The 25,122-nt window shown below is 39.8% G+C and overlaps 1 protein-coding gene across 8 annotated transcripts in view; it reads right to left on the reverse strand.

Moving 5' to 3' along the window:
* Positions 1 to 8,953: 8,953 nt before the first annotated feature.
* Positions 8,954 to 25,122, reverse strand: part of LOC109936216 (1-phosphatidylinositol 4,5-bisphosphate phosphodiesterase beta-4-like) — a 537,830-nt gene continuing 521,661 nt past the window's right edge. For 7 of the 8 annotated variants that reach the window (XM_048601092.1, XM_048601098.1, XM_048601094.1 and 4 more), the window contains one exon: positions 8,973 to 11,586. In XM_048601092.1, coding sequence (XP_048457049.1) covers positions 11,498 to 11,586 — 89 coding nt within the window. In that variant the 3' untranslated portion in view covers positions 8,973 to 11,497. Of the gene's footprint in view, positions 11,587 to 25,122 lie in introns of all 8 variants that reach the window. The other variant, XM_048601091.1, reaches the window with a different exon arrangement.

Consider the following 25,122-nt stretch of genomic DNA (forward strand, 5'->3'; position numbering starts at 1 on the left):
TAAGGCCTAGGAACTCCCAGGAGGAGTTAGGAGGTTAGGCCAGATTTCCTTTCCTACAGAACATTGGTGAATAGAATCGGCTTTTATAACAATCAATGACAGTTTCACTATTACTAAGACTTGATTTGTTTTTGAATTGAATTTAATTTTTTAATATTCATTGGATGACGCCATCACTGGCTGGCCAGACAGCATTTATTGCCCATCCCGAATTGCCCAGAGGTCAGTTAAGAGTCAACCACATTGCTGTGGGTCTGGAGTCACATGTAGGCCAGACCAGGTAAGGATGGCAGTTTAGGACATTAGTGAACCAGATAGCTTTTTCCAACAATCAACAATAAATTCATGGTCATCATTAGACTCCTAATTCCAGATTCTTCTTTAATTATTGAATTCAAATTCCACTATCTGCTGTGGTGGCATTCAAACTCGAATCCCCAGAAAATTACCTGGGTCTCTAGATGTACAGTCCAGCAAAAATACCACTAGCCCATCACCTACTCTAAATTCCACCAGCTGCTTATTGAGTTTTAAACCCATGTCCCCAGGCCCATTAGCCTCAGCCTATGGATTATCCCATTGAACACTACATCATCACTCTCATATTCAGAAATAATATTAGTTTTCTCATGCTTTTGTAATGAAACCAAAATTAAGACCATGCTTCGTGGTGCTCCCAGAATCCTAAGTGCACCAGAACTAACAACAGAAAGTTGTTAGCAAACACATCACGTCTGTCTGCTTTTTATAATCCACCTGTAGCAAAGATGTTACTATGCACCTCTGGAATTGAACCTGGGTATCATGGCCAAGGCAGAGGGACACTACCATGACATCACAAGAGCCCCATATGTCAACTCTCAAAACATCAGACATATGTGGGTGCCAAATCCCAGGTTAACCTTTCTTCTTTTTCTTTGACTGACTATTGTGCATGTTCTGCTTAGTTAAAAAATTGCCTAGCTCTGCCATTGAGGTAGCTGGAAAACAGAAGATATAATTTTCTCTTCATGTTTTGAAGACATTCATCTTGCAATCTGCGATTTTGGCTTCACTTAACAACTTGTTTTACTACATTACTTTGATTTACTTCAATAAGTCAAATATAAAGTTGTTGCACAGCCCAACACTGGGTCATTTTAGTTTATAGTCTTATAGGTATGGCTGGAGAAAACTAATTTAGTAATATGTTGTCACAGACTGTTACATTAGAGAGGTAGGTCATTCCCTCCAAGTTAATGTTTCTCTCCAATAGCAATCATAAAATTGTTAAGCTAATGTAACATTTTGAAAGGGAAAAGTGCAAAAGAGCAATTAAGGTTTTGGAATCTATGTAAGGTTGACTTCAATGCGATGAGACAGAGATTGTCCACAATAGATTGTGCAAGTCTATTAATGGGTAAAACAACAAAAGATCCAAGGGAGGTGTCCGAAAAGGAATTTAATATGGTACAGAACCAGTTACTACCCTGAGGGGACAAGAGTTCTCTTGCCCAAGAAAAAAGCTTCGATGACTAAAATGATAATCAATAACATACAAGGCATATAACAATGCAAAAAAGCTCAAATCCTTGCAATTGTCATCTGGGAAAGATACAAAAGAATCACGTTCCAAGTGATGTGTGTTTAATGATTGCCACAGATTGCACACAAAGGCAGAGGTATAGGTCACATGATTACAGCAAGCCAGCCACTACAGGAAGGTGACAATTACATTTCTCCAAACAATTTCCCTGTCTTATTAAGAAAAAAAATCCATGCATTATTATTTTCATTTACAATTAATGCAAGTGGCACAATATAAATGGTCACAAAGAAAACAATCATTAACAAAATCGTGTGTTGACTCTCATTGTTTCCACTTTTGTTAGTCTGCATGTGCATTGCACACATAGTCTCTAATGCATGCAGGTCACAAAATGGTACGCAGGCATATTACCACCAGCAGTTTGTCTGGTATCACTTGTTCCCAGGATAATATGTCGGCACAACATCGTGGACCGAAGGGCCTGTACTGTGCTGTTCTATGTTCTATGTTCCTTCACTAACAAGTGCTGTTCCCATGGTGATTGATCAAAACTGAGAGTAATATGTAGTAATGAACCTGAAGAGTGAGAGGTTCCCAATACCAGACAATTTCCAAGCAAGTAGGTATTTTTTTTTTCTTTCATGCGTTACAGTGTCACTGGTATTTATTGTTCTTAAACCCAATGGCTTGCTAACCTACTTCAGAAAGCAGTTATGAGTCAACTGCATTGCTGTGGATCTGGAGTCACAAGTAGGCCAGACTGGATACGGTTGACAGATTTCCTTCCTTAAGGGACACTAGTGAACCAGATGGGTACTTATGACCATGAAGGGTGGCTGCCTTTACTGCAACTAACTTGCAATTCCAGATCTTTTATTAATTGAATTTAAATAGCACTCGCTGTTAGTGTTGAGATTTGAACTCCTGTGCAGAGAAATAAGGCTGGGGCCTCTGGATGACTGGCCCAGTGGTATTACAATTATCCTACCACTTTCCTCCAAACGTTGCAATTCCCCTAACTGTAGTCTTTCAAAGTTCTCGTGATTTGGGAAACATTCATTCAGATCGGACAATTGTACTTGTCACTCTTGTGTTTAATCAAGGTGACAGTAAGGAGTGTCAATAAGCTAGTCTAATTTCTAATATCAGGACGTGACTCAAGGCTATATTTAAGGATAAGGTGACTGAACATCTTAAACATTTTCAGAAAAAGCGAGCACAAATTTGTAAATTGTACATCAGGTGATGAACCTGATTGGATCCTTTGAGGAAGTGACTGAAGTAGTAGACAGGTGGATGTCTATAAATGTTATTTATATGGACTTCCAGAGGGTATTTGGTAAAGTCCCTCAGAAGAGACTGTTAGCTCCAATTGAACCCCACAGAATTGAAGACAATTTATTGACCTGATCAGAAAATTGTTTTTGCCAAAAGAAACAGAAAGGAGGGATAATGAGCAGGGAGTCAGATTGGCAGAGTGCAACATGACATTTAAAAGGCATCTGGATGGGTACATGAATGGTAAGGATTTAGAGAGATATGAGCCAAATATTGGCAAATGGGACTAGATTAATTTAGAATATTTGATCGGTGTGGACAAGTTGGACTGGAGGGTCTGTTTCTGTCCTGTATATCTGTATGACTCCATGACCACATGGTGTTCTGCCAAGATCTGTTGAGTCCTTAACTACTAACAGTATTTATTAACAGTTGAGATGATAGGATAGAAAGCTGCATGTTCACATTTGTAGGTGACTTCAAGATTGGTAATATTGTTGTAGTGTAGATGGAAGCTGAAAATTACAATGAGCCACTGACAAGTAAATGGGCGCAAATGGATTTCCATGTAAACAAATGTACGGTCATCCATTTTGACCTAAGAAAAGATAGAATCAAATATTTTCAAAATGGTGAAAGACTAGAAACAGTTGAGGTCCAAAATAGACATGTGTTTCCAGGTACAAAATGCAGGAAATGGTCATGGACAGGTACAGAAACTGCTAATGGAACTCGAGTTTTCATAATTAGACAGCAAAAATACAAAAAAAAGTTGAAGTCAGGCTTCAGCGATACAAAGCCCTAGTGACACCACTTAATTTTTGTGTTTTATCTCTGTTTGTGTAATGTGGTACCTCATGATGGCTGAGACTACATTTTAATTTCAGAATCACTGATTGAATATAAATACCACAAGTTGCCATAGCGGAAATTGAACCCATTCTTCCCAAATAACTTTACCATAATTCTCTAGTGACGTTACCATTACACTATCAACTCCCCATTAAAGTACAGGAACTTGTACAATACTTTAGCGATCATCACCATGACTTGATCATCAATTGTCCTAAAACCCATCTTGTTCACTAAACTTCCTTTGGAAAGAAATCTGCCGTCCTTATCTGGTCTAGCCTACATATGATTCTAAACCCACACATATCAGGTCAAACCTTAAGTATCCTCTGAAATAGCCCTAACAAGCCATTCAGTTCAAGGGTAATTTGAGATGGGCAACAAGTGCTGGTCTTGCTAGTGACACCATTGTCCAATGATAGAATATTAAAAAAATACCCTACCTCAACGAGAAAGGTTGAAAACTGCTGACAACCCAATAAAAGCAGCACATAACTGTATAACCACTGGTGAACAAAGGCTTATAGCCAACAGCACTGCACAAGAAGGTGACAGAGTAGATGAAATTCTGTTTTGTTGAAACAGATTTCATGAATTTGACTTCTGTACAAGCTGAAATCCAATGGCTCTCACATATAATGCATGGGATTAAGTCATTACATCACAGGAGCATTGGTCTGAAATTTGACACAAACATGGCTGATATCCATCTCCAGGAAGTCTGGGACATTGAGACTCACATGAATTGAGTGGCTTCCTGTGCTCACACATTTTAAACCTCCCAATATCTGCAGGGAAACCAGCCTTTTCCAAGAATGCCTTGACTGACAGCTAACAAAGGACACAGGACCTCAAACACTTCAGGTACTCACCCGTAAAGCCACAGTCCCTAATGGAATCAACTGTACACCCTCGAAACTGATGATAGCCCAGCATCTTGGTGACACATCTTTGTTGACCGCAGACATCACAAACCTCAGCCTGGTAACTAACCTAAGTCCCACGATTTGACCTTCCAAGGAAAATCTGGCCAACCTCGAGGAGGTCATCCTGGGGAAGATGTGGACTTTCAGTTTCTAACGAATGGCCCAAAGGGTTTCCATGACTACCCAAGTCAGACTGTCATCCACACAATGAACCCCTACCCTGAGAGATCCATGCCAGATGGCATCGCAACCTTCCACATTACATTTGCTGAAGCCACTGGATGGATTGTTAACCTCGACGTTGACCTACAAATGCTTCACCTGATATAGCTTTGCGTTAACTATTGTAATTAGGACTTGTTCTGGATTTTGATTCTGTGGATCTGTCAATGTTTTCAGCCATGTTGCAGTGAAACCGACAGGAACATGTGCAGAATAATGTAGAAATTCAAAAGTTGCTGTCAATGATTTTACACTCCATGGGGTCTGATGATGAGGTTCTCTCAGAGTGAAATCCCAAACAAGCAGCGAATACATCAAAATTGCCACTTCTTCCCAATGACAGATCAATTCCATACAGGTATTTTAGAAGCTTTTAAATATGATTCGTCATATTTTAACTTACATCTTAATCCAAGTACAGTAATTTATTTTACTACCTGAAAAATTAGAAGTGAAAGATTCAACATTTTTAACTTCTTGCTTTGCCATCTGTGAGAATACTTCCAGGTGACTTCACTGCTGGATGTCCTGAGATCCCTTTGACTGAGCTTTAAGTATTTAAGCAGATTTAAGCATCCTTCAGAAATGGGGTAATTCAAGCCACAGAGATCACTTAAATTTTCCAAGCAGCTTTCTTTGAGGTCAGTGGTGAACATCTTAGCTCACAAAATGTAGTCCTTTAAGTTTAAGTGGGCAGATTCCCTGAATTCATGAGGATTTGTTGTGCTGTATTACAATAACGCACTCACTTTAAACTTCTATGCAAGGCCAACCTTAATAATATTTTGTTGGATTAAAAACATCTCAAGGCACAGGTTGTGGCTAACAAAGACAACATTTTAATACTGATGCTCACATTAATTAGAAATGTAAAATGAACACGATGGCATATGTTGTGACAGATTGTTGGATTAGTGCCATTAACAGAGGCATTGGTTGAAAGTTCCACATGAAAGATATCACAATGGATATAAATAACTGCTAATTAATTAAATCTACCTCCATCAACACTGTGGGAATTATCATTAACCAAAATTTAACATAAGATAAAACAATGCAGCGGCTATAAGAACAGGTTAAAGGCTGAGAATTTTGCAGAGCAGAACTCACCTCCTGACATCCCAAAACTTGACCACTGTCTACAAGGCCTGGAATACTCCCCACTTGTCTGGATGAATGCAGCTCCAACAACACTCAAGAAATTCAAGCATTCAGAACCAGCAGCCCACTTTACCGACACCCCATCCACCACCTTCAACATTAATGCTCTCCACTGCACAGTCACTGCAGTGCGTACCAAATATCTGATGCAATTCAGCAATTCACCAAGCCTCCTCATGACCTCCACCACTTAGAAGGATAATGTCAGCAGAATGCACGGAGACACCACCATCTACAGGTTCCCCTCCAAGTAACAAACTGTCCTTGCTGGAACTATATCACCATTCTTTCAGTGGCTAAAATCCTGAAACTCCTTCCCTAACAGCATTATGGGTGTGCCAATACTGTTAGCATGTGGTTGGATCTCGATGATGGCCATTGTTGAGTTGGAGCAACCTCAAAATGCCAGCTTAGTATCCAAACCATGATTTATTTGCATAGGCCATAAGCTTTAGAATTCTGTAAATGTTTCTGCGCCTTTAACTCTCTTCCTTTCTTTCAGATGCTGTTTAAAACAAATCTCTTTGACTAATTAAGTTTTTGGCCAACTTCCCTAACATCTCTTGATTTGCTGCCAGGTCTAATTTTGCTTTATAATACTCCTGTGAAGTGCCTTGGATGCTTTAACATCTTGAGGTGGTGATATAAATATAAGGTGTTGTTCAGGGCATAAACATTGCGGCTATATTAGGGGGAGAAATTGGAAGGGAGAGCACAAAGGTATAACTGCCAGTTTGAGACAGGTAGCACACATTCGGAGCTACAGGGCCAGCTTCACCCTGCAAACTGAGAATTACTCACCCTTCCACTTAACCAGTTTGAATGAATTCACCTTTGATAGCCATTGATTGCAATTTCCATCTATCTTATGCAGCATTATCATATTCCAGTTTAGAGTACAGTTGGTCTTTTAGTTTAAAGGAGCATAAAATATGAATTTGGGTGGCCCAGTGCTTACAAATGATAAAAGCATCTTAAACTTTTAACCCAGGCATTGACTCTAAGAAGCACATCAATAATTGGAGTGCTGATTTGTTTTCCTCATTTTGGAAAGCTTTTTTAAAATTCTTTCAGGGTATGTGGGTGTCGCTGGCTGGGCCAGCATTTTAGTGCCCATCCCCAGTTGCTCCTGAGGAGGTGGTAGTAAACTGTCTTGTTGAACTGCTGCAGTCTGTGTGGTGTAGGTAGACCCACAATGTTGCTAGGGAGGAAGTTCCAGGGTTTTGACCCAGCAACAGTGAAGGACTGGCGATATATTTCCAAGTCCAGATGGTTGTGGCTTGGATGGGAACCTGCAGGTGGTGGTGTTCCCATGTGCCTGCTGCCCTTGTCTTTCTAGATGGAAGTGGTTGTTGGCTTGAAAGGTGCACTCTAAGGGGCCTTAGTGAATTTCTGCAGTGTATCTTGTAAACGGTACACACTGCAGCTACTCAACATTGGTGGAGGGAGTGGACATTTGTGGATGTATGAACAGTCGAGCAGGCTGCATTGTCCAGGATGGTGTCAAGCTTCTTAAGTGTTGTTGGAGCTGCATTCATCTAGACAAGCAGGGTGCATTCCCATTTGTATCTCAACCCCTCCAAGGATGTTGACAGTGGGGGTTGCAGTGATGGTAATGCCATTGAATGTCAAAGGGCGATGGTTAGACTCTTTCTTGTTGGAAATGGTCATTGCCTGGCACTTGTTTGGCATGAATGTTACTTGCCACTTGTCAGCCCAAACCTGGATATTGACCACGTTTTGCTGCATTTGGACATGGATTGGTTCTGTATCTGAGAAGTTGGGAATTATGCTGAACATCGTGAATCATTGGTAAACATCCCTACCTCTGACCTGTGATGAAAATGGTTGGGCCAAGGACACTACCCCAAGGAACCCTTAGCCTGATTAGGCAGCACTGAATACTTTCCAATGGTGTTCCAAACATCTTGCATTTAACTCAGTGAGGTTGGTTATTTTGCCACTTAAAAAAAATGGATGAAGTATTATTACAGAGGCGGCACGATTGACCTGTCACTCATTTTCCATATAGATTTATAACGTTTCACAAAATTATCTCCAGGAAAGTTGAGTTCAACCCTCATTTCTTTCACAGATTAAGTTGTTCAGATACAAAACTTGGTATTTCCTAATTTCAAGCTGTGGTGTTTAAGACTGTAAGACATAGGAGCAGAAGTAGAGCATTTGGCCTACAGTCTCTATTTCACCATTCAATGAGATCATAGCTAAACTGATAATCCTCAACTCCACTTACCCTTCTTTTCCTCATAACTCTTAATTCTCATACTGATTAAAAATCTGTCTATCACAGTGTTGAATATATTTAATGATCAACTTCAACAACCCTCTCATGTGAAGAATTCCACAGATTCACCAGCCTCAGAGAAGAAATTCCTCCTCATCTCTGTCTTAAATGGATGACCCCTTACTTTAAGATTATGCCCTTGGTCCTAGTCGCTCCCATAACGGGAAATAACCTCTTCACATTTATGCTGTGAAGCCCCTTAAGAATCTCATATGTTTCGATGAACTTGCCTCTCATTCTTCTAAATTCCAATGAGTACAGACGCAAACAATTCAACGTCTTCTCATAAGATAAACCCTCCATATCTGGGATCAACCTTGTGAATCTTCTCTGGATTTCCTCAAATGTCCATACCTCCTTCATACAAAATGAAAGTGCTGGAGAACCTCAGCGTCTGTGGGGAGGGAAGCAGGCTCTGTTCTGACAAAGGGTCACTGGACTTGAAACATTAACTCTGCTTCTCTCTCTACAGATGTGACCAGACCTGCTGAGCCTCTCCAGCTCTTTCTGTTTGTGTTTCAGATTTCCAGCATCCCATAGTTCTTTGTTTATTTTCCGGAATGTCTTTCCTTCGATAACGGGACCAAAACTTTCAAAGTATTCTTGATGCTTTGGCTGCTGAGAAATTATTTTTGTTGCAAGCAGTGTCACAGTGACTTCAATAACACTTGAGTCATTAAGTCGCTTCTCAACTTTTATCATTTATTTATAATGGAGTACAGAAACTATAAAATCGTATTAAAGAATTCTGGGAACATCAATTAAGAGTTCATGATTTTCTACTTTGTAATTGACAGATAATATAAATATAAAACACCTTCACCAAATCTCTTTTCTATATATATATATATTTAAACAAAACCAATACATGTTAGTGATACCTGTAAAACAGCCTGCTTTTTCAGCAAACCTACATAGCTAATTATATATAAGCAGTAGGACAGTTACCTGATATAAAACATAACAGCCATTTAAAGACAGTGTCTACCAGCAAACAGAATGGAAATTGTGTACTTTTTTAAAAACTATATACCCGAGAATTTAGATAATTCAAATTGTTTCGACATTGCACTTCATTTCTTTGTGAAAGCAGCAATTCCCAGTAACCCACCTGCATCAGTTAGGTATACCAGTGGCACATTAAAAGGACTGTTACAGTAGTACACAATACATTTTAGGAATACCACCTTACATATACAATACCATAATTGATATGTCGTGAAAGCTATTTGTTTTAAGAGGGTTAAAAATGGCTTGCTGGAGAAAAATCCCTCAAAATGGCTGATAACACGAAATTGCATTCTCAGAAACAAATATATTCTTAGCAAGTCTGCAAGTATTACACGATCACACAGCCCTTAAGATAATCGATATGCCTTTAAACACATTTTGGTCTTAAATGATGTTATAGAATTAAATACATATTTACATACAGTATTTCATCATGGTATATTTCAACACTTCTGCTCTGGCAGACACATGTTCAATTACCTTCTCTTGTGTAATGCTACAAACGCTTTTGGGAAGTTTGTTTGGGTCACAGATGCATGTTATCATCTGGCAAGAACATTTCAAATACTTCTTACACACAGATTTGAACCATCCCCCATGGCATGAAATAAAATGGTGCACTATTAGCTACATTGAGCTACAGAAAATCTTTGTTTTGTTTTATGCAGCATCACTTAAGATGTCCTTTTAGTTTATAGTGTGAAGGCATATTGCCATATAAGATGCGGAATTGCTCAGGACTCTGTGTTGATTTGGACAATATTTTGGTTGCCCATCTTCAAATTTTATTCTGGTAAGAACCATATGCTTAAAGTAAAACAATTTGGTGAATATCTGCACTGCACTGATGTGTATTTTTGTTTTGTACATGCTGGTTGGACTACAAGACTCTTTGCTACAGTAGCTCCAAACCTCAGCAAACTTTGTTGAATACTTTGTTATCTGTATTTGTTTAGAAAAAGATGTCCCACTTTCTGGCACCAGTGTAATAAAACTTTTTTTGTTCACATTATGTGCTTAGAATATTAAATAAATTCCCTGATTCAACATTTGCCATCTGATTTATTTTCTTGTTTTATGATAAAGTACATTAACTTGGTCTGAATCCACTTTGTCTTATAGTGTTCACATATTGCAAAGTAAGAAATGCAATGGCTGTATATGTGTTTTACACATATTCTTTTAAAAACTTGTGTCTATCAACATTCTCAACAAGGATTTTCCCTTACCAACACCCCTGATAAAGATCCATAAATGCATCCTGGACAGTTCCAGGTGCTGGATACAGTGAATTACTTTCAGATTGATTCCTTGGTATCAACTTTGGGAACGTTATCAATGTACATGTTAGCTTCATCCCTTTGTGGACAAAGCTACCAGTATTTCAGGCAGTCTAATATTGAATGGCAGCATGCCAACAACTCCAAGGGAGTAAAAACATGCAGCAATCCATTGTAAACTAAAAGCTAGTTACTTGTGCAAGACCATGCAAAGAGCTCAACATTTACATGAATGGTTGAAACAATTCACTGATTTGAAATTACGATGTTTAATTTGCTGTGGAAACCCACTTTTGTGATCAATTCTGGTCATTGGGTTAGACGGATCATCAAGTCTAGGTTAGGTTGTCCACTTATGACAAGCAAGATTGTATAGTTGTAACTGTAATTAGTCCCTGGAAAGCTCCAAATTGAAGTGAGATTGCAGGATCACATTCTTGTGACATGACAGGGCTCTGGTAGATCAATCTACACGTTTAGGATTCTGAACATTTTTTGGCAATGTATGCAGACCTAATGTAAGATATGTAGATTTCTTGGCAAGCAATAAATTGTTTTCTAACTAATTTAATAATGTTCTTACTGTTTATGACATTTATAATTTTGTGACTTCACCCCCCACTTTGCTGGAATAGCCATTTTCCAACCTATGGATTTTAATGAAACAAAATGAAATCTTAACCCTGCCAGCATTTCTCTGCTGTTTTCCTTTACCAGAAGACGGTGATTCAAATAAAATTATTTGGACACATGTTAAGTAGAATCAGCAACCTTTAAAGTGCTCGTGACAACAAAGCCATTGACATTGATGTACGCAGATCCTTTTGATACAGAAAGTTGCTGGCTACAGTAGACTTGTGAGGTAAGAAGAGATGGCAAAATTGCTGTTAGTATTGGTAGTTTGGACATTACTATTCATCGTATGCCATTGGTCTCAATCAGTTTCAGGGGAATTCAGACCACTGTTGCTGGTCTGCGAGCCATCTCGGCTTCCAGCTTCACCATCTGCCGCATCTCTTTTGCCTGGGGAAAGAAAACAGTGTTACTCTAATATACGGCTTTAAAACAGTTGACAAAGAATGAGTGTGCTCAGATCCTGTATTGCATGTTTTGAATACAGCAACATCATCACAAGATGCTGTCTGTCCACCAAAGGAGTTTTTTCCCCCTCCTTTTCAAAATTAGGATTAAGCATATAAATCAGTCAGATGCTCATGATTTGGAAGTTTCATTTGGACAAACGTAATTAGCTGCAGAGGTAGGTTAAAGTAATGTAATAAAGCTTGTAAAATAAACTGCTCCAACCAATTACCATTCAAAAAATGTTTCATTACTACCAATAATTATTAACAGCAAACAGGGGATATCTGATTTACAAATGTCTGATTTATGAACACCCATAACTTATGAATGCGATGTCATACAGGGGTGTAATTTTAAAGATCTGACATATGAACATCTCCCGTCCTTATGAAAGGCTGCTTTCGATTGCTCTGCATTGTGCCTCAAACTGCGTACAAATTGACTTATGAATGGAGTCCAGAATGGAACTCATGGAGTGCAGAATGGAACTCATTCGCAACCCGGTGACTCCTTGTATTTAAGATCCAGGTGAGGGCTCTTGTGGCACAGTGGTAATGTCTCCACTCAGGATCCCTGGGTTCAAGTCTCACCTACTCTAGATGTGTGTAATAACATCTCTGAGCAGGTTGATTAGGAAACATCTAAAATCAGGATGGCTTTGATTGAAATGCAAACGTCACACTTGAAATTGTTGTAAAGTTCATTAGGAAAATTTAAATAGGAAAATTAGAGACAATGTATTGAATGACTGCAAATGTTTAAGAAACATTCTTATTATCCACATGCTTCATGACATTACACTTGAAGCAGTTTAAGAATAATCAGGAAGGAAGTGGTAACGTCATTGGACTAGCATTCCAGGATAATGCATCGGGAACCACCATGGAAGATGATGAAGTAATCCGGAATAAAGAGCTGGCCAACCGGCAGTCATTTAACCACTTTCAATTATTGGAAAATTCCATCTGGTTCACTAATGTCCTTTAGGGAAGAAAATCTACTCTCCTTACCTGACCTATACATGAATCCTGTCCAATAGCAATGCGGTCCAGAGGTTTACAAGAATGATCCTGGAAATAAAGGGCTTGTCATATCAGGAGCGGTTGAAGACACTGGGTCTGTACTCGATGCAGTCTAGAAGGATGAGGGGTTTTCTCATTGAAACTTGCACACTCACATACTCTCACAATCTCTGGTCATTCAGGTAGTACTGAAATAGTGCACCTAACTGCATCCATGTGCTATCACTAATGAAACTATGCAGGCTGCAGACACTAGATGCTCATGCATTTTCATAATTTTTCTTGTTCATAATCTGTCTGCATTGAAGTTGTGCAACCAATCTGACATTTTACAAAGGCTTGCAAACATGTTTTTGTCATCTGACAGAAATGGGAAAGGCCTGGATACAGTGGACGGGGAGAAGATGTTTCCACTAGTAGGAGAGACTCAGACCTGGGGACACAGCCTCAGAGCGGAGAATTGATCCATTAGAACTGAGATGAGGAGGAATTTCTTCAGCCAGAGGGTGCTGAATCTGAGGAACTCAATGCCACAGAGGGCTGTAGAGGCCAGGTCATTGAGTGTATTTAAAATAGAGATAGATAGGTTCTTGATCAATAAGTGGATCAAAGGTTACAGGGAGAAGGCAGAAGAGGGAAATTGAGAAATATATCAGCCTTCATTGAATAGTGGAGCAGCCTCAATGGGTGCAATGCCCTAATTCAGCTCCTGTATCTTATGCTCTTATGTAAATGTCTCTTCTTCTGAAGAGTTTGTGACGAATCTTTCACCACTGAATACAGGTAAGCCTGTAGACTAGTTTTACAAGATGGGCTGGTGGTGAAAAATCTCCCATAGAAGATCTGCATAGAATCCAAATTCTACTCAAGTTGCCTTGCTGATGGTCGCCAGGGTGTGATTGCAATGCTGAAAAAGGCATGATGTTAGTTAGTGATAGTAGGAAATGCCGATGCTGGAGAATCTGAGATAACAAGGTGTGGAGCTGGATGAACACAGCAAACCAAGCAACATTAGAGGAGCAGGAAAACTGATGTTTTGGGTCTGGGCCCTTCTTCAGAAAATTGGGTCCAGACATGAAACATCAGCTTTCCTGCTTCTCTGATGCTGCTTGGCCTGCTGTGCTTCATCCAGCTCTACACCTTGTTATCTCTGACATTAGTTAGTGTTGTCTCTCCAGACATCAATACATCCTCTTCCTTCAATCATTCTCAACCAGTGATTGCTTACGTATCAGAAAGCACACTAGGCCAGGCTATTTATGATACATAATAGTTATGGAGTCTGCAACTGAAAAAGGCAAAGGCGCTTCATTAATCCAGTAGATTCTTCCACACACTCTCACGATCTCAGGTGATATTGAAATAGTGCACCAAACTGTGCATGTTCGTAATTGTGCTTATTGATAATTTGCCTGCATTGAAGTTGTGTATCCAATCTGACATTTTACAAAAAGCTTGCCAATACATTTCATCAGCTGACAGAAATCGGAGATTACCCAGGAATAGGAGTAGGCCATTCAGCCCCTCCAGCCTATTCTACCATTTAATGAGATGATGGCCGATCTGTGGCCTAACTCCATATATCTGCTTTTCACTCATTCCCCTTATTATCTTTGCTTGACAAAAAATTATCTATCTCAGATTTAAAATTACCAACCGATTAAGCATCTCTTGCTTTTTGTGCAAGAGAGTTCCAAACATCTACCACCCTAACATCACTTCTGGATGGTCTGGCCCTAATTCTCAGATTATGCCCCCTTTTTCTAGAATCCACAACTACTGGAAATAGGTTATCATTGTCTACCTTGTCTTTTCTTGTTAATACCTTGGAGACTTTGATCAGATCACTCCCTAACCTTCTAAAATCTAGAGAAAACAGGCCTGGTTTGTACAATCTCTCCTCAAAGCTTAACACCTTAAGTCCAGGTATTTTTCTTACAAATATGAATCATGAGTTACTTGGAAGATCTAAGAAATTGCAGCTGGAGATACACTTTTCAGGGCTTGAGAACAAGGAAAATAATGCAGTGTACACATTTCCAAACTAAATTAAGGTCTTCAGTATGAAGTTTTGCTGAGTGACCATCATTCTTGTTAATTACAGGAACCTGGTCACTGTTTTCTATTAAGGGACAGGTAAATAGGGGAATTTATGCACTTTGATTAGATCATTAAGACCATAAGAAATAGGTACATGAATAGGTCATTTGGTCTCTCAAGCCTACTCCTCCATTCAATAGGATCATGGCTGATCCAACATTCCTCATGTCCACTTTCCTGCTCTTTTCCCATAACTCTTGATTCCCTGACTGATTAAGAATCTACCTATCCCAGCCAGTACCAGGGATCATCTTAGCGAACCTTCTCTGAACTGCCACTGATGAAATGATATCTTTCCTCCTATTAGGAGACCAAAACTGCTCACAGTACTTCAGATGTGGTCTCACCAGCACCTTGTACCGTTGCAGTACGACTTCCCTACTCTTATACTCCACCCCCCTTGAAATAAGGACTAACATTCCATTAGCCTTTCTGATTGCCTGCGTGCTTGTTTTCTGTGTTTCATGTACAAGTCCTCCCAAGTCCATTTGCGTTGCAGCTTTCTGCAGTTTTTCTCCATTTAATTAATACTGCTCTTCTGTTCTCTCTTTCAAAGTCAACAAAATCGCATCTTCCCACATTACGCTCCATTTGCCAACTTCTTGCCCACTTATTTAATCTATTAATATCTCTTTGGAAATTCTTTGTATCCCTCTCGCAGCCTATCTTACCACTTATTTTTGTGTTGTCTGCCAAATCTGGCTGCAATACATTCGCTCCCTTCCTCCAAGTCATTAATATATATTATAAATGGTTGTGGTCCCAGCACTGATCCCTGTGGAGCCCCACTGGTCCTAGGTCACCAACCTGAAAAAGAATCCTTTATCCCTACTCGCTGATTCCTGCCCATGCGCAATTCTCTATCAATGCCCATGACAATCCAGGGAGCTGTGGGGCTTGAGCATCTGTGCAGTTTCACAAGTGGGACATGACAGTATGATGCATGGCTTCGAGGCAAACTTGCTGGTTGGAATGTTCTAATTGTCCACTGTCCTTGCTCTTTTAGGTCAAAGAGTTTGTTGGTTTGGAAGGTGCTATCAAGGAAGCTTGGCAAGTCGCTGCAGTGTGTAGTATGTATACTGCATGCTGCTGGTACTATTGCTTTAAAGTGAATGACAGAAGCTCTCCCCGGGTGGAACATTTTTATTAACTTATAACAAAATGACATAATTCCCCTGCCAATTCCAGTCTCCGCTCAAGCACGTTATGTTCTCTGTAGGACATAAATTAATGGTGTGTATATCTGTATGTGTGTTGTGTGAAGGACAATGCAAAAGAAAAGCATCAAATTCACAGACGTTTTTAAACACAACAACTATATTCACACATCAACATGATTAAATAAAGGATGGTTCACAATACATTTTAGGCTTCAACTTGTCATTTGGGGACATAGGCAGCATTGCAGATTGTCTTTACTGAGGCAACTACTCAATTTTAATTGTCATTAAACCCATTGTTTTGTTCAGAGGGTGGGAGCTTGAAAATATTTAATTTTGAGATCTGTTACAGATAATAACCAACTGTATGTCTCCAATTAGAGTTTAAAAAATACAGTAACTCACTGACTTCCCTTCAAGAAACTTATTGTTGTATGTAACTTAGTGTTCGTATATGACTTATTTATTGCATGTGTACCTTGTTTTTAAGAAAGTTTACATTTAATGGCTCCAACTATGAAGTGTTGTTATAATCCCAGCTGATGGTTCTACTGGACATGTCAGACATGTTAGAGCCCCAGAATGAAATCTGGCTTGATAGATCATAGGAGCAAATCACTGAAGATGCCAGAATCTGGTCTGAAAACAAAAAATGCCGGAGATCACAGCGGGTCAGGCAGCATCCATGGGAAGAAAGCAGGCTAACGTTTTGAGTCACTGGATGTGAAACGTTAGCTTGCTCTCTCTCAATGGATGCTGCATGACCCATTGTGATCTCCAGCAATTTTTGTTTTCAGTCTTGATAGATCATATGTTTTTTTTTTCAGTTATGGTGGTGGTCAGTCAGTGAAACATAGTCACAGACGCTGCAGGAATTCTTTAATAATAGAAGTGTATGACACAAAAGATGAGAACTATTAAATACAAACCAAACTATCTAGATACAGAACACAGTTAGAAAGATCTTAAAACACACAGCAAACACAGTAACATCCTATTTCCTGATGCTATCCAGTACAGAGACATAAATTTATAACATAACCCTCCATATCAAATCTTTAAGTCCAACTTAACAAATTTTTTGCCATTCCTTCCAACTATTGTGTAACAGAATACTGATCCACCAGTCTCTAGACAGTCAGTAAGCCAAGAATCAAAGATAGAGTGTTTAAAGATTTTCAAACCTGAAGTGTGATGACTTCCAACACCGAGGAGCCAAAAGATAACCAGCTGATGTAATTTGCTGCACGTCTATGGAACTAACTACTGGCAGCTTGTGGCTGGAGTTGAATGCTCCTTTCTCTAACTGAGTCCAAAGGCCCTGATGGTTAAAAGTGGTGGAGGATGAACCCCTTTGAGTTTCAACAAGAGGAGGCACTGGTCTTAACACCAAGTTGTATTGTTAACATTAGACAGTTACATTGGGCAATTAGCCTTATCATAATGGCTATCGGAAGCCAAAGTCTAATGCCATTTGAATCTCGAACTGGACTCCCAGAGTCTCCATCCAAGACGACAGGACATTGTCAGATTACGTAAAATCTAACGCAGTCTCTAACATTAACCCTTTCCAAACCATTATGTTTTACACCACAACATGGTGGCAGCTGTGACTAACCCTAAAATATTTAGATGAATTTAACGTTGATTGGTGAAAGCGATGCAAATTAGGGCCAGAGAAAGAAAAGCTGGGTGTATCATGAAAATAAAAACAGAAAACAGTGTTGAACAGCAAGGCAACAAATACATAGCCATATTGAACTTGACACCTAGTGATGTCATGGAGGCATTTGAGACGTTTAAACAAAAGTTGTTCTATCAGCCTTTCATCTGCGTCCCTAAACTTTCTGTTTTCTGACATTCAGCTGTTTCCTAAGAGGCACTAACAATGAATAGACTGTCAGCCATATCCTCTGTTGGGCAGTAAACCAAGAATTATATTTATTTAGCAGCTGAGACCTCAGTGGAGAAGACAACATTTTTGAAGGAGTGAACATCCACCTCCAAACATGATTAAACTACCAGATCTACTGGTCTAAATTTCAAGGGTTCAGACAGGAGTTGGATGAGCCTAATGACAATTTTGTAACAAGACTGAAGAATGTAGCCAGGAAACACAAGTTTAGGGATGTGGACGAAAGGCTGAAAGATCAACTAATTTGGGGCCGTCACACCCAAAGAATGCTAATTGGAAAGCATAATCTCACAATATTCAAGATGTAGAACTTACCAGAGCACACCAAGCTATGAGCAGACAGTTGAACTAGCCAAACCACAAGCCTTCAGTTAAGCCAAGACAAATGCAGCAGGGTTGATGCAGTGAAACCTTAACAAAAGAATGTACACCAAACTGGAAGAAAGACAGGCAGAAGCTATGGATGACCATGTGATTTAACAGACAGAAGGAAATGTCCTGCACATGGATCAATCTGCAGAGCAGTTGGAAAGTTCTATCACTGGCAAAGGATGTGCAGAATGAAGGTGGAAAGCGGTAGGGGAGTCACCGGAGATAGAGAAACAAGGCAAATAGGAATAGGAGAAGAAACTGAAATGTCCATGACCTGGGTCCCAGTGCGTTTGAGAATATGATAAAACTCATGAAACCACACAACCACGTGAAACATCTTGATGTGAAAGTTCAGAGAGAAAGTAAATTCTCCCAACCATTCAGGTCTGGAAGAGGCTGAGAAATGAACCCACAGCCATAAATCTGAAGGTGAAGATTGATACTGGAGTTTAAGTAACATCACATCCATCCTCCACCTGCCCAACCCAAGGCCATGATTGAAGATCTTCACTGAACATTTGGAAGTTGCCATGATCACACCATAAGGGAGCATGAGTTTCGACAGCCAGAAGCAATCTGAATCAGGGGGACATACGAAGGAAAAGAAGTTAAATGTACATTCTACATCAACAAACCAGGCCAAGGGGTTGAGCAGGTGTGAAATGCTGTGGATGATCTCAGTAAACCATGAGGTGAAAGAGGTTGTACTGAGGGTTGAAGACAGTGAATCCATTAAAAAGCATCCTTTGAAGAGAAGCAAAGAAGATTTGGTGCCAATGCATCCGGACACTTTGATGAGACGGTTTGAAGATCCTGTGTTTCACATCTCTTTTAACCCAACAACGAAATCGATGATCCACGTCCCCTATAAAGAATGGGAAGGAAAACTTGAAAAAGAGCCAAGAGAAGCAGAGTGACAGAACTCAGTTTGGATAATTTCCATAGTGTAAAAGAGACCATATGTACATTTAAGAGTCTTCTTGGATCTTAATCACGTCATAAAATAGGATCGCTACCCCATATTGACATTGGAAGAGATCACACTGGTACTGACACAGGTGAAAGTTTGCAGTAAGCTCAATACGAGAAATAGCTACAGCGATGTGAAGGTACAGGTGTCAACTGTTGACAATATTCAACACACCCTTCGGACAGTCCAAAATTCCTGAGTCTACCTTTTGGCTTTAAAGTGAGCTAGAATATGCTCCACAAAAACCTAGTGAGACATACATGGGAATGTAAAAGGAGCAGTCAGGATAACAGATGACATCCAGGGATATGATGAAAGGAGAAAAGATCATGAGAACCTGGAGTGAGGCAGGAAAGCTGGATCAAGTTAAACACAGATAGATATATTGTGATTGTGACGGAAGAATGCCAGTTCCTACAGAAGCAAGCCAGGTTCTGAAAGATTTGTGATCTTCTTTAGTTTCAAGACCCAGGAGAGAAGAGAGAGTTTCACAGTTCCTTGCCTTGACCCTATACATGGGCATTCATAGCCCAAAAATACAGGAAATGTGTGGGAGCTGATGTAGGCAGAAGTAGAGCCCCAATGGTCAGAGACACATAACAGCAGTTTTAATGAACTCAAAACAGAAATATCCTTTAAGGCAACATTGACAAAGAGAAGCCTGTCACTCTGCAAGAAGATGCCTCTACAAAAAGACTGGAAGTAGCACTGGTCTGAGAGGGAAAGCCAGCAGCATTTGCATTCAAGATTCTAACACCAGTTGAAAGCAGATCTGCCATTAAAGAAAGAGCACCTTGAGCAGCCGTATATGAATGTGAGAAGTTCAATGCATACCTAAAATAAAGTTGTAATAGTCTTACCAGACCACTGGGCTGGTGTCTCGTTAGAGAGATATGACTGGTGGTAATTTGGCCTAGGGTCACTACAGCTCGGGTGAGGGGGGAGGTTGAGAACGAGGGACCATTGTGGAAACTTCAGCCAGTGGTGGGAATTGAACTTGCACAAAGGTGGTGCTCCTCCTAATACATATCCATGAGCTACTGGAGGAAGCTCATGGTGGACAGTGATCAACAATCAGTGGAGCAGCTCTAAATGAAAAATACATGTAATGTATCATACTACAGGGTTTATTCTTAAAGTTTCAGAGTTATGCTTTCACCCTGAAATGCAAGCCAGGAAGAGAAATGGTGCTAGCAGTTACCCTGTCTCAGTTATCATTGCAAGAGAAACACAGGATCTTAGGTATAAAGGTTCATCACGCAGTGACTCTGACAGCACTGAAACTGAGTCAGATTAGACATGAGATTGACATAGGTGAAAAGTTACGCTGAAAGTACCTAATGGGTTCTTTAATGTCTGATCAAAATGACTACAAGAAAACACATGCACTCCGACATATAGCTAATTCATTGGGTTAAAATACTTAATACGTCAATGAATTAAAAATTGTGAACACAGCCCAGGCCATCATGCAAGCAAACGTTCCATCCGTTGACTCCAGCTACACTTCTCGATGCCTCTGAAAGGCAGCCAACATCATCAAAGTACCCTCCCACCCCGGTTATAGTCTCTTCCAACCTCTTCCATCAGGCAGCAGATACAAAAGCTTAAACACATGTGTCAATGGGTTCAAGAACAGCTTATTCTCTGCTGTTATCAGGTTTCTGAATGGAGCTTTCAAATTTCAAATCTAACGTTGATCTTGCTTTTTGTGCACTTTCTTTGCAACTTTGTATTCCTCACTCTGTTCAATCACCCTGCGACCTTTGTATGGTATGATCTGCCTGTACTACATGCAAAACTTTTCACTGTACTTCGGTACATGTGACAATAATAGATAAAATCAAACCGATTGTTGATTTATACTATTGGTATGTATTAAGATGGCTAGGTTAAACTACTGAGATATATTTTAAAGAAGTGTCTCACACTGTCTTTTGGCTCATCAGGGACTTTGGTGACAGCGGCTCTTGGGGTTCTATGTCAGATTCCATGGCACAGGTCTTGCAAACTCCACACCGATGGTGAAATTCCAATGAATGGAGCAATGTCTCTGATGTTAACGTTATTCTGAATCTAATGCTTTGTGCTGTGTAACTATTTTGTTCTGCTTTCGGTAATTTTCCAGGCATTCCATTGTGCAGAAAACAAGTTGAAAAATACTTCCAGGTGGCTCTGTGTTAACCGCACAATACTCCATCTCCCACCCTGCCAAGGTTATGCAGTTATCTCCCACTCAAAACAGGCCTTTTATTTTGCACTAAGTTTGTCATTTTCCACATGTCTTCAACTGCTCATTGTCATGTCTGATTAATCCTTAACAATTAACCTTTAATAGTCTACTTTGGTGGTATCATTGTTAAGCCCAACGCTACAATAATCTCTCAGCAACTGATGTGGAGTGCCCTGCAGAGATCCAGCAAACACGGCCAGGTCTGTCAGAAACAATATCTCCATGGGAGATGGTGTTCTGCTGGTCAGATGCAGAACAATCAAGCCCAAGACAAAGACAAATTTCTCCAGCAGATACACCTGGAAACAGAGGTGTAAACTCAGAGCCAGATCAGCAGTGTGTTGGATAGGCAAATGCAAAGACATTGAGAATATGCTCTATATGCAATGTATACCAGAAACATAGAAACCTACAGCAGAAACTGTTGATGATAGCAACTGAAGCACTACACAGTTCATGGCAAACTGTGAAAGCTGACTTATTTACACACAATCAAGAATAGTAAGTCGTAGATTGTGCAGGTTAGGCCTATATTCTCTTGAGTTTCGAAGAATAGGAGGAGGTCTAATTGAGGTATATAAGATGCTGAAAGGGATCAGCAGAGTTAACATAGAATGAAAGGTTCCCCTTGTGAGACAATCTAGACTGAGAGGTCATAGTTTTAGAATAAGGGGTCTAAACCAGAGAAGGAATTTCGTCTCTCGTAGAGTTGTGAATCTGAAGATGACATGGCACTGAATAAACTCAAGGAGGAGACAGACAAATTTTTAGTTGGTAAAGGTTAGAGGGTCATGGGGAACAGGCAGGAAAATGCAGTTGAGGTTGAGATGAGATCAGCCACGGTCATATAGAATGTTGGAAAATGCTCAAAGGGCTGAATTGCCTATTCCTGTTCCTAGTTCTTATAGTCAGAATACTACTCAAAGGTACCTTTAGACCTGAAAGTGAAAGGTTAGACAGCTATAACAATCAGTTCAGCAGTACAACTTCTGTTTGTGAGCAAGGGGTTTCTGAAAGAATATTGTGTAACAACGACACCCTATTTACATCCAGAGAATTTAAGGAGTTCACCGAACAGTATGAATTCAATATCATCGCCTCATCCCCAAACCCTGGGTGACACTTGCTGGCTGTCAAAAGAACTTCTGCAAAATGCTGATGGAGAGAGGAAGATCCAAACTTTGCCTATTGTCACTCTGATCCACACCTTCCAAAGGCTGACATGAAATATACCTGTAGAGCTGCTGAATGGAAGAAAATACAACAGTATTCGGCCAAGCAAAATGCATCATCCACGTAACCAGGAGGAAGTGAGGTAACGTACTGAAGCACTCAGAGGAGGTCAGCACTTCAGCAAACATGCATTGGCTGTCTCCTTCCTGGTTTTTAAAAAAAAATCACATTTAGCCAGAATTTCTCGTAGCTTCTCCTACTCATTCTACTTTTTACAAGATAAATTTCTGTCCAAACTTCCAGCTTAATTTGCTTTCTCATGCAGTTATATTCTCTGCTTCTAGAATTCTTGAACTGGCAAATGACCTTGCAATGCCAATTTGCCAGAACCCGTGCAAAAAAACCTTTTAAGTCTTATCGTTTCAAGTCCTATGATACATAATCAGCGATATTTTCGGAATTCAGTTCCTGGCTTAGTCTGAGTTAACCTTGCAGCCATTTTCATACAGGTGGCCAAACTAGAGCAATTAGAATGAAAAAGTAGCTTTAAATAACTCCTTGACGCTAATTCCTGGCTGGAAATTCAAGTATGTGGGGACATATTCAGCATGTGTGCAATGATTTTAGAGCAAAATACCATCGTCCACAGCAACAGGAATCATTTCCATGTAGAGTTGTAACCTCCGTCACTTCTGCCTTACCCTAAACCTTTGCTCCTTAGGTCCCTGCAAAAAATATTGTGCCATTTCAAGCTGTTCCACCTCGGACAGATTTCAGTGTAAAAAATATCTTCCACTATCCATCTAAGCAGCAATAATTACAGTTGCAACCATCACATAACTAAGTTCGTATCTAGGTCAGAAAATTTTTTGTGAAAATGTGAAATGGCATATCAAACGAGTATACAAATAAATTACATAATAAGCCATTTGAACAGATTACATAAAAAGATAATGATGTGCATTAGATCTATTGGGTGCTCAAATTATTCCTATTTCCATTATGCTATGATTCATTTTACCCATTTCCTCTCTGAGAATCATTTGAAAATATTCCTGTTACCATGGTATAGTTGAATTATTCTGAGAACGAGGTACCAGACAACAGTGACTATGTTTTAAGGTATGTCTTTTAAATGTAAAAAATAATCTAATCGTACAAATGGTGCTAATGTTGTTTGTGCTATCTGTTGGGATTCCAATAGATCAGAAAATTCTTTAAATTCTTCTGTGGTTTATAATTTAACGCACAGTTTATTATTAATGTTAAGCATTCCATTATTTGCATCTGGTGTTGCAATGTGGTGTCTTTCTTCAATGCAGCTTGAAAACTAAGACTCCAGCGCTTCCTGTTGTTAACACAATGGTTGAGGAACCCAAGTGTGGTGCCACTGGAAAAAGGGTTGCAGGCCTGAATCCTTTGTGCTGTTGAGATTTTGATCTTGACCAAGAGTCCTGTGGGGGAGTGTTGAACAGTGGACAGTCCCAGCAGGGAAGGGATGAGGACAATTCGACAAAGGCTTACGTGGGTTCAAGCAACAAAGGGATACAGCGCAGGGGAATTTTTAATACTTTATTTCAATGAAAGGCTAAAATTGCCTTTGTAAGGAGGGATGGAAATAGCTGCCTGCATTGCATCTGCAGTGATGCAAATCAAGAGGACTTGACACATCTTTCTGCATGCGTATGTCTGCAAATGTCACTGTGAATGTGTCCATTCTCAACAAGCTGCTTTACAAATGCACTGGAATAGAAAATGCAAACCATTGAAGAAAATCTATGCAGTCAAGTTTCTAAATGATTTCAGCATGCTGAGAACAACCGCTGAGACAGTTTGAGATGAAACTTCCATGAGGGCTTTCCCATTCTTCTCTTAGAAATTCAGTGGAAACCCCTAGTGAGATAAATCAATGGATGTTTCTCTAGGATTTCTGCTAATCTGCCAAATTGTACTGGAAGATCAAGCAAGGCTATATAACACTAAGTTTCCCTATGTGAGCCTTTCCCTTGCAGGCAATTTATTTTATGTTCATCACGCACAAACACTGGTTCCTTATTTAAAGAGTGCACCGTAAAGAGAGAACTGGATCAGGTTGTGTTGCAGGAATCAATGCACACTGCTTATAAATCACAGAGGTAATAATCTGAGAGCAATAATAAATTGCTTCGGTGTACAGTATTTAAAAATATTACTATTTCGGTGAATTTTAATCCACGCTAATCTGCTTGCAAAACTGCAATATAATTAACCCTGCAAAAAAAGAAACAGTAAGACAATGCTCTCACATGCACTTTAAAAGGTCGCAGCGGCTCCTGATTTTAAGAAGTGCTCTGTTTTTGTTAAAAGTGATGGATTTTGCCAATGGTCAAAAATGCTGAGCCTGACGTGTGAGAGTAAGGTGCTATCTGGTTGACTGCCAGAGGTAAATGTATAAACTGGCATATAATTGACTGTTCGTGATTTGTAGATATCATGTGGGTGAACAGCAGGGCGATTTAATGAGCTGATGACTGTGTAGAAGGGAGGGAGTG

Source organism: Rhincodon typus, chromosome 9, assembly GCF_021869965.1.
Source record: "Rhincodon typus isolate 14 chromosome 9, sRhiTyp1.1, whole genome shotgun sequence".
In the NCBI taxonomy this organism is placed as follows: domain Eukaryota; kingdom Metazoa; phylum Chordata; class Chondrichthyes; order Orectolobiformes; family Rhincodontidae; genus Rhincodon; species Rhincodon typus.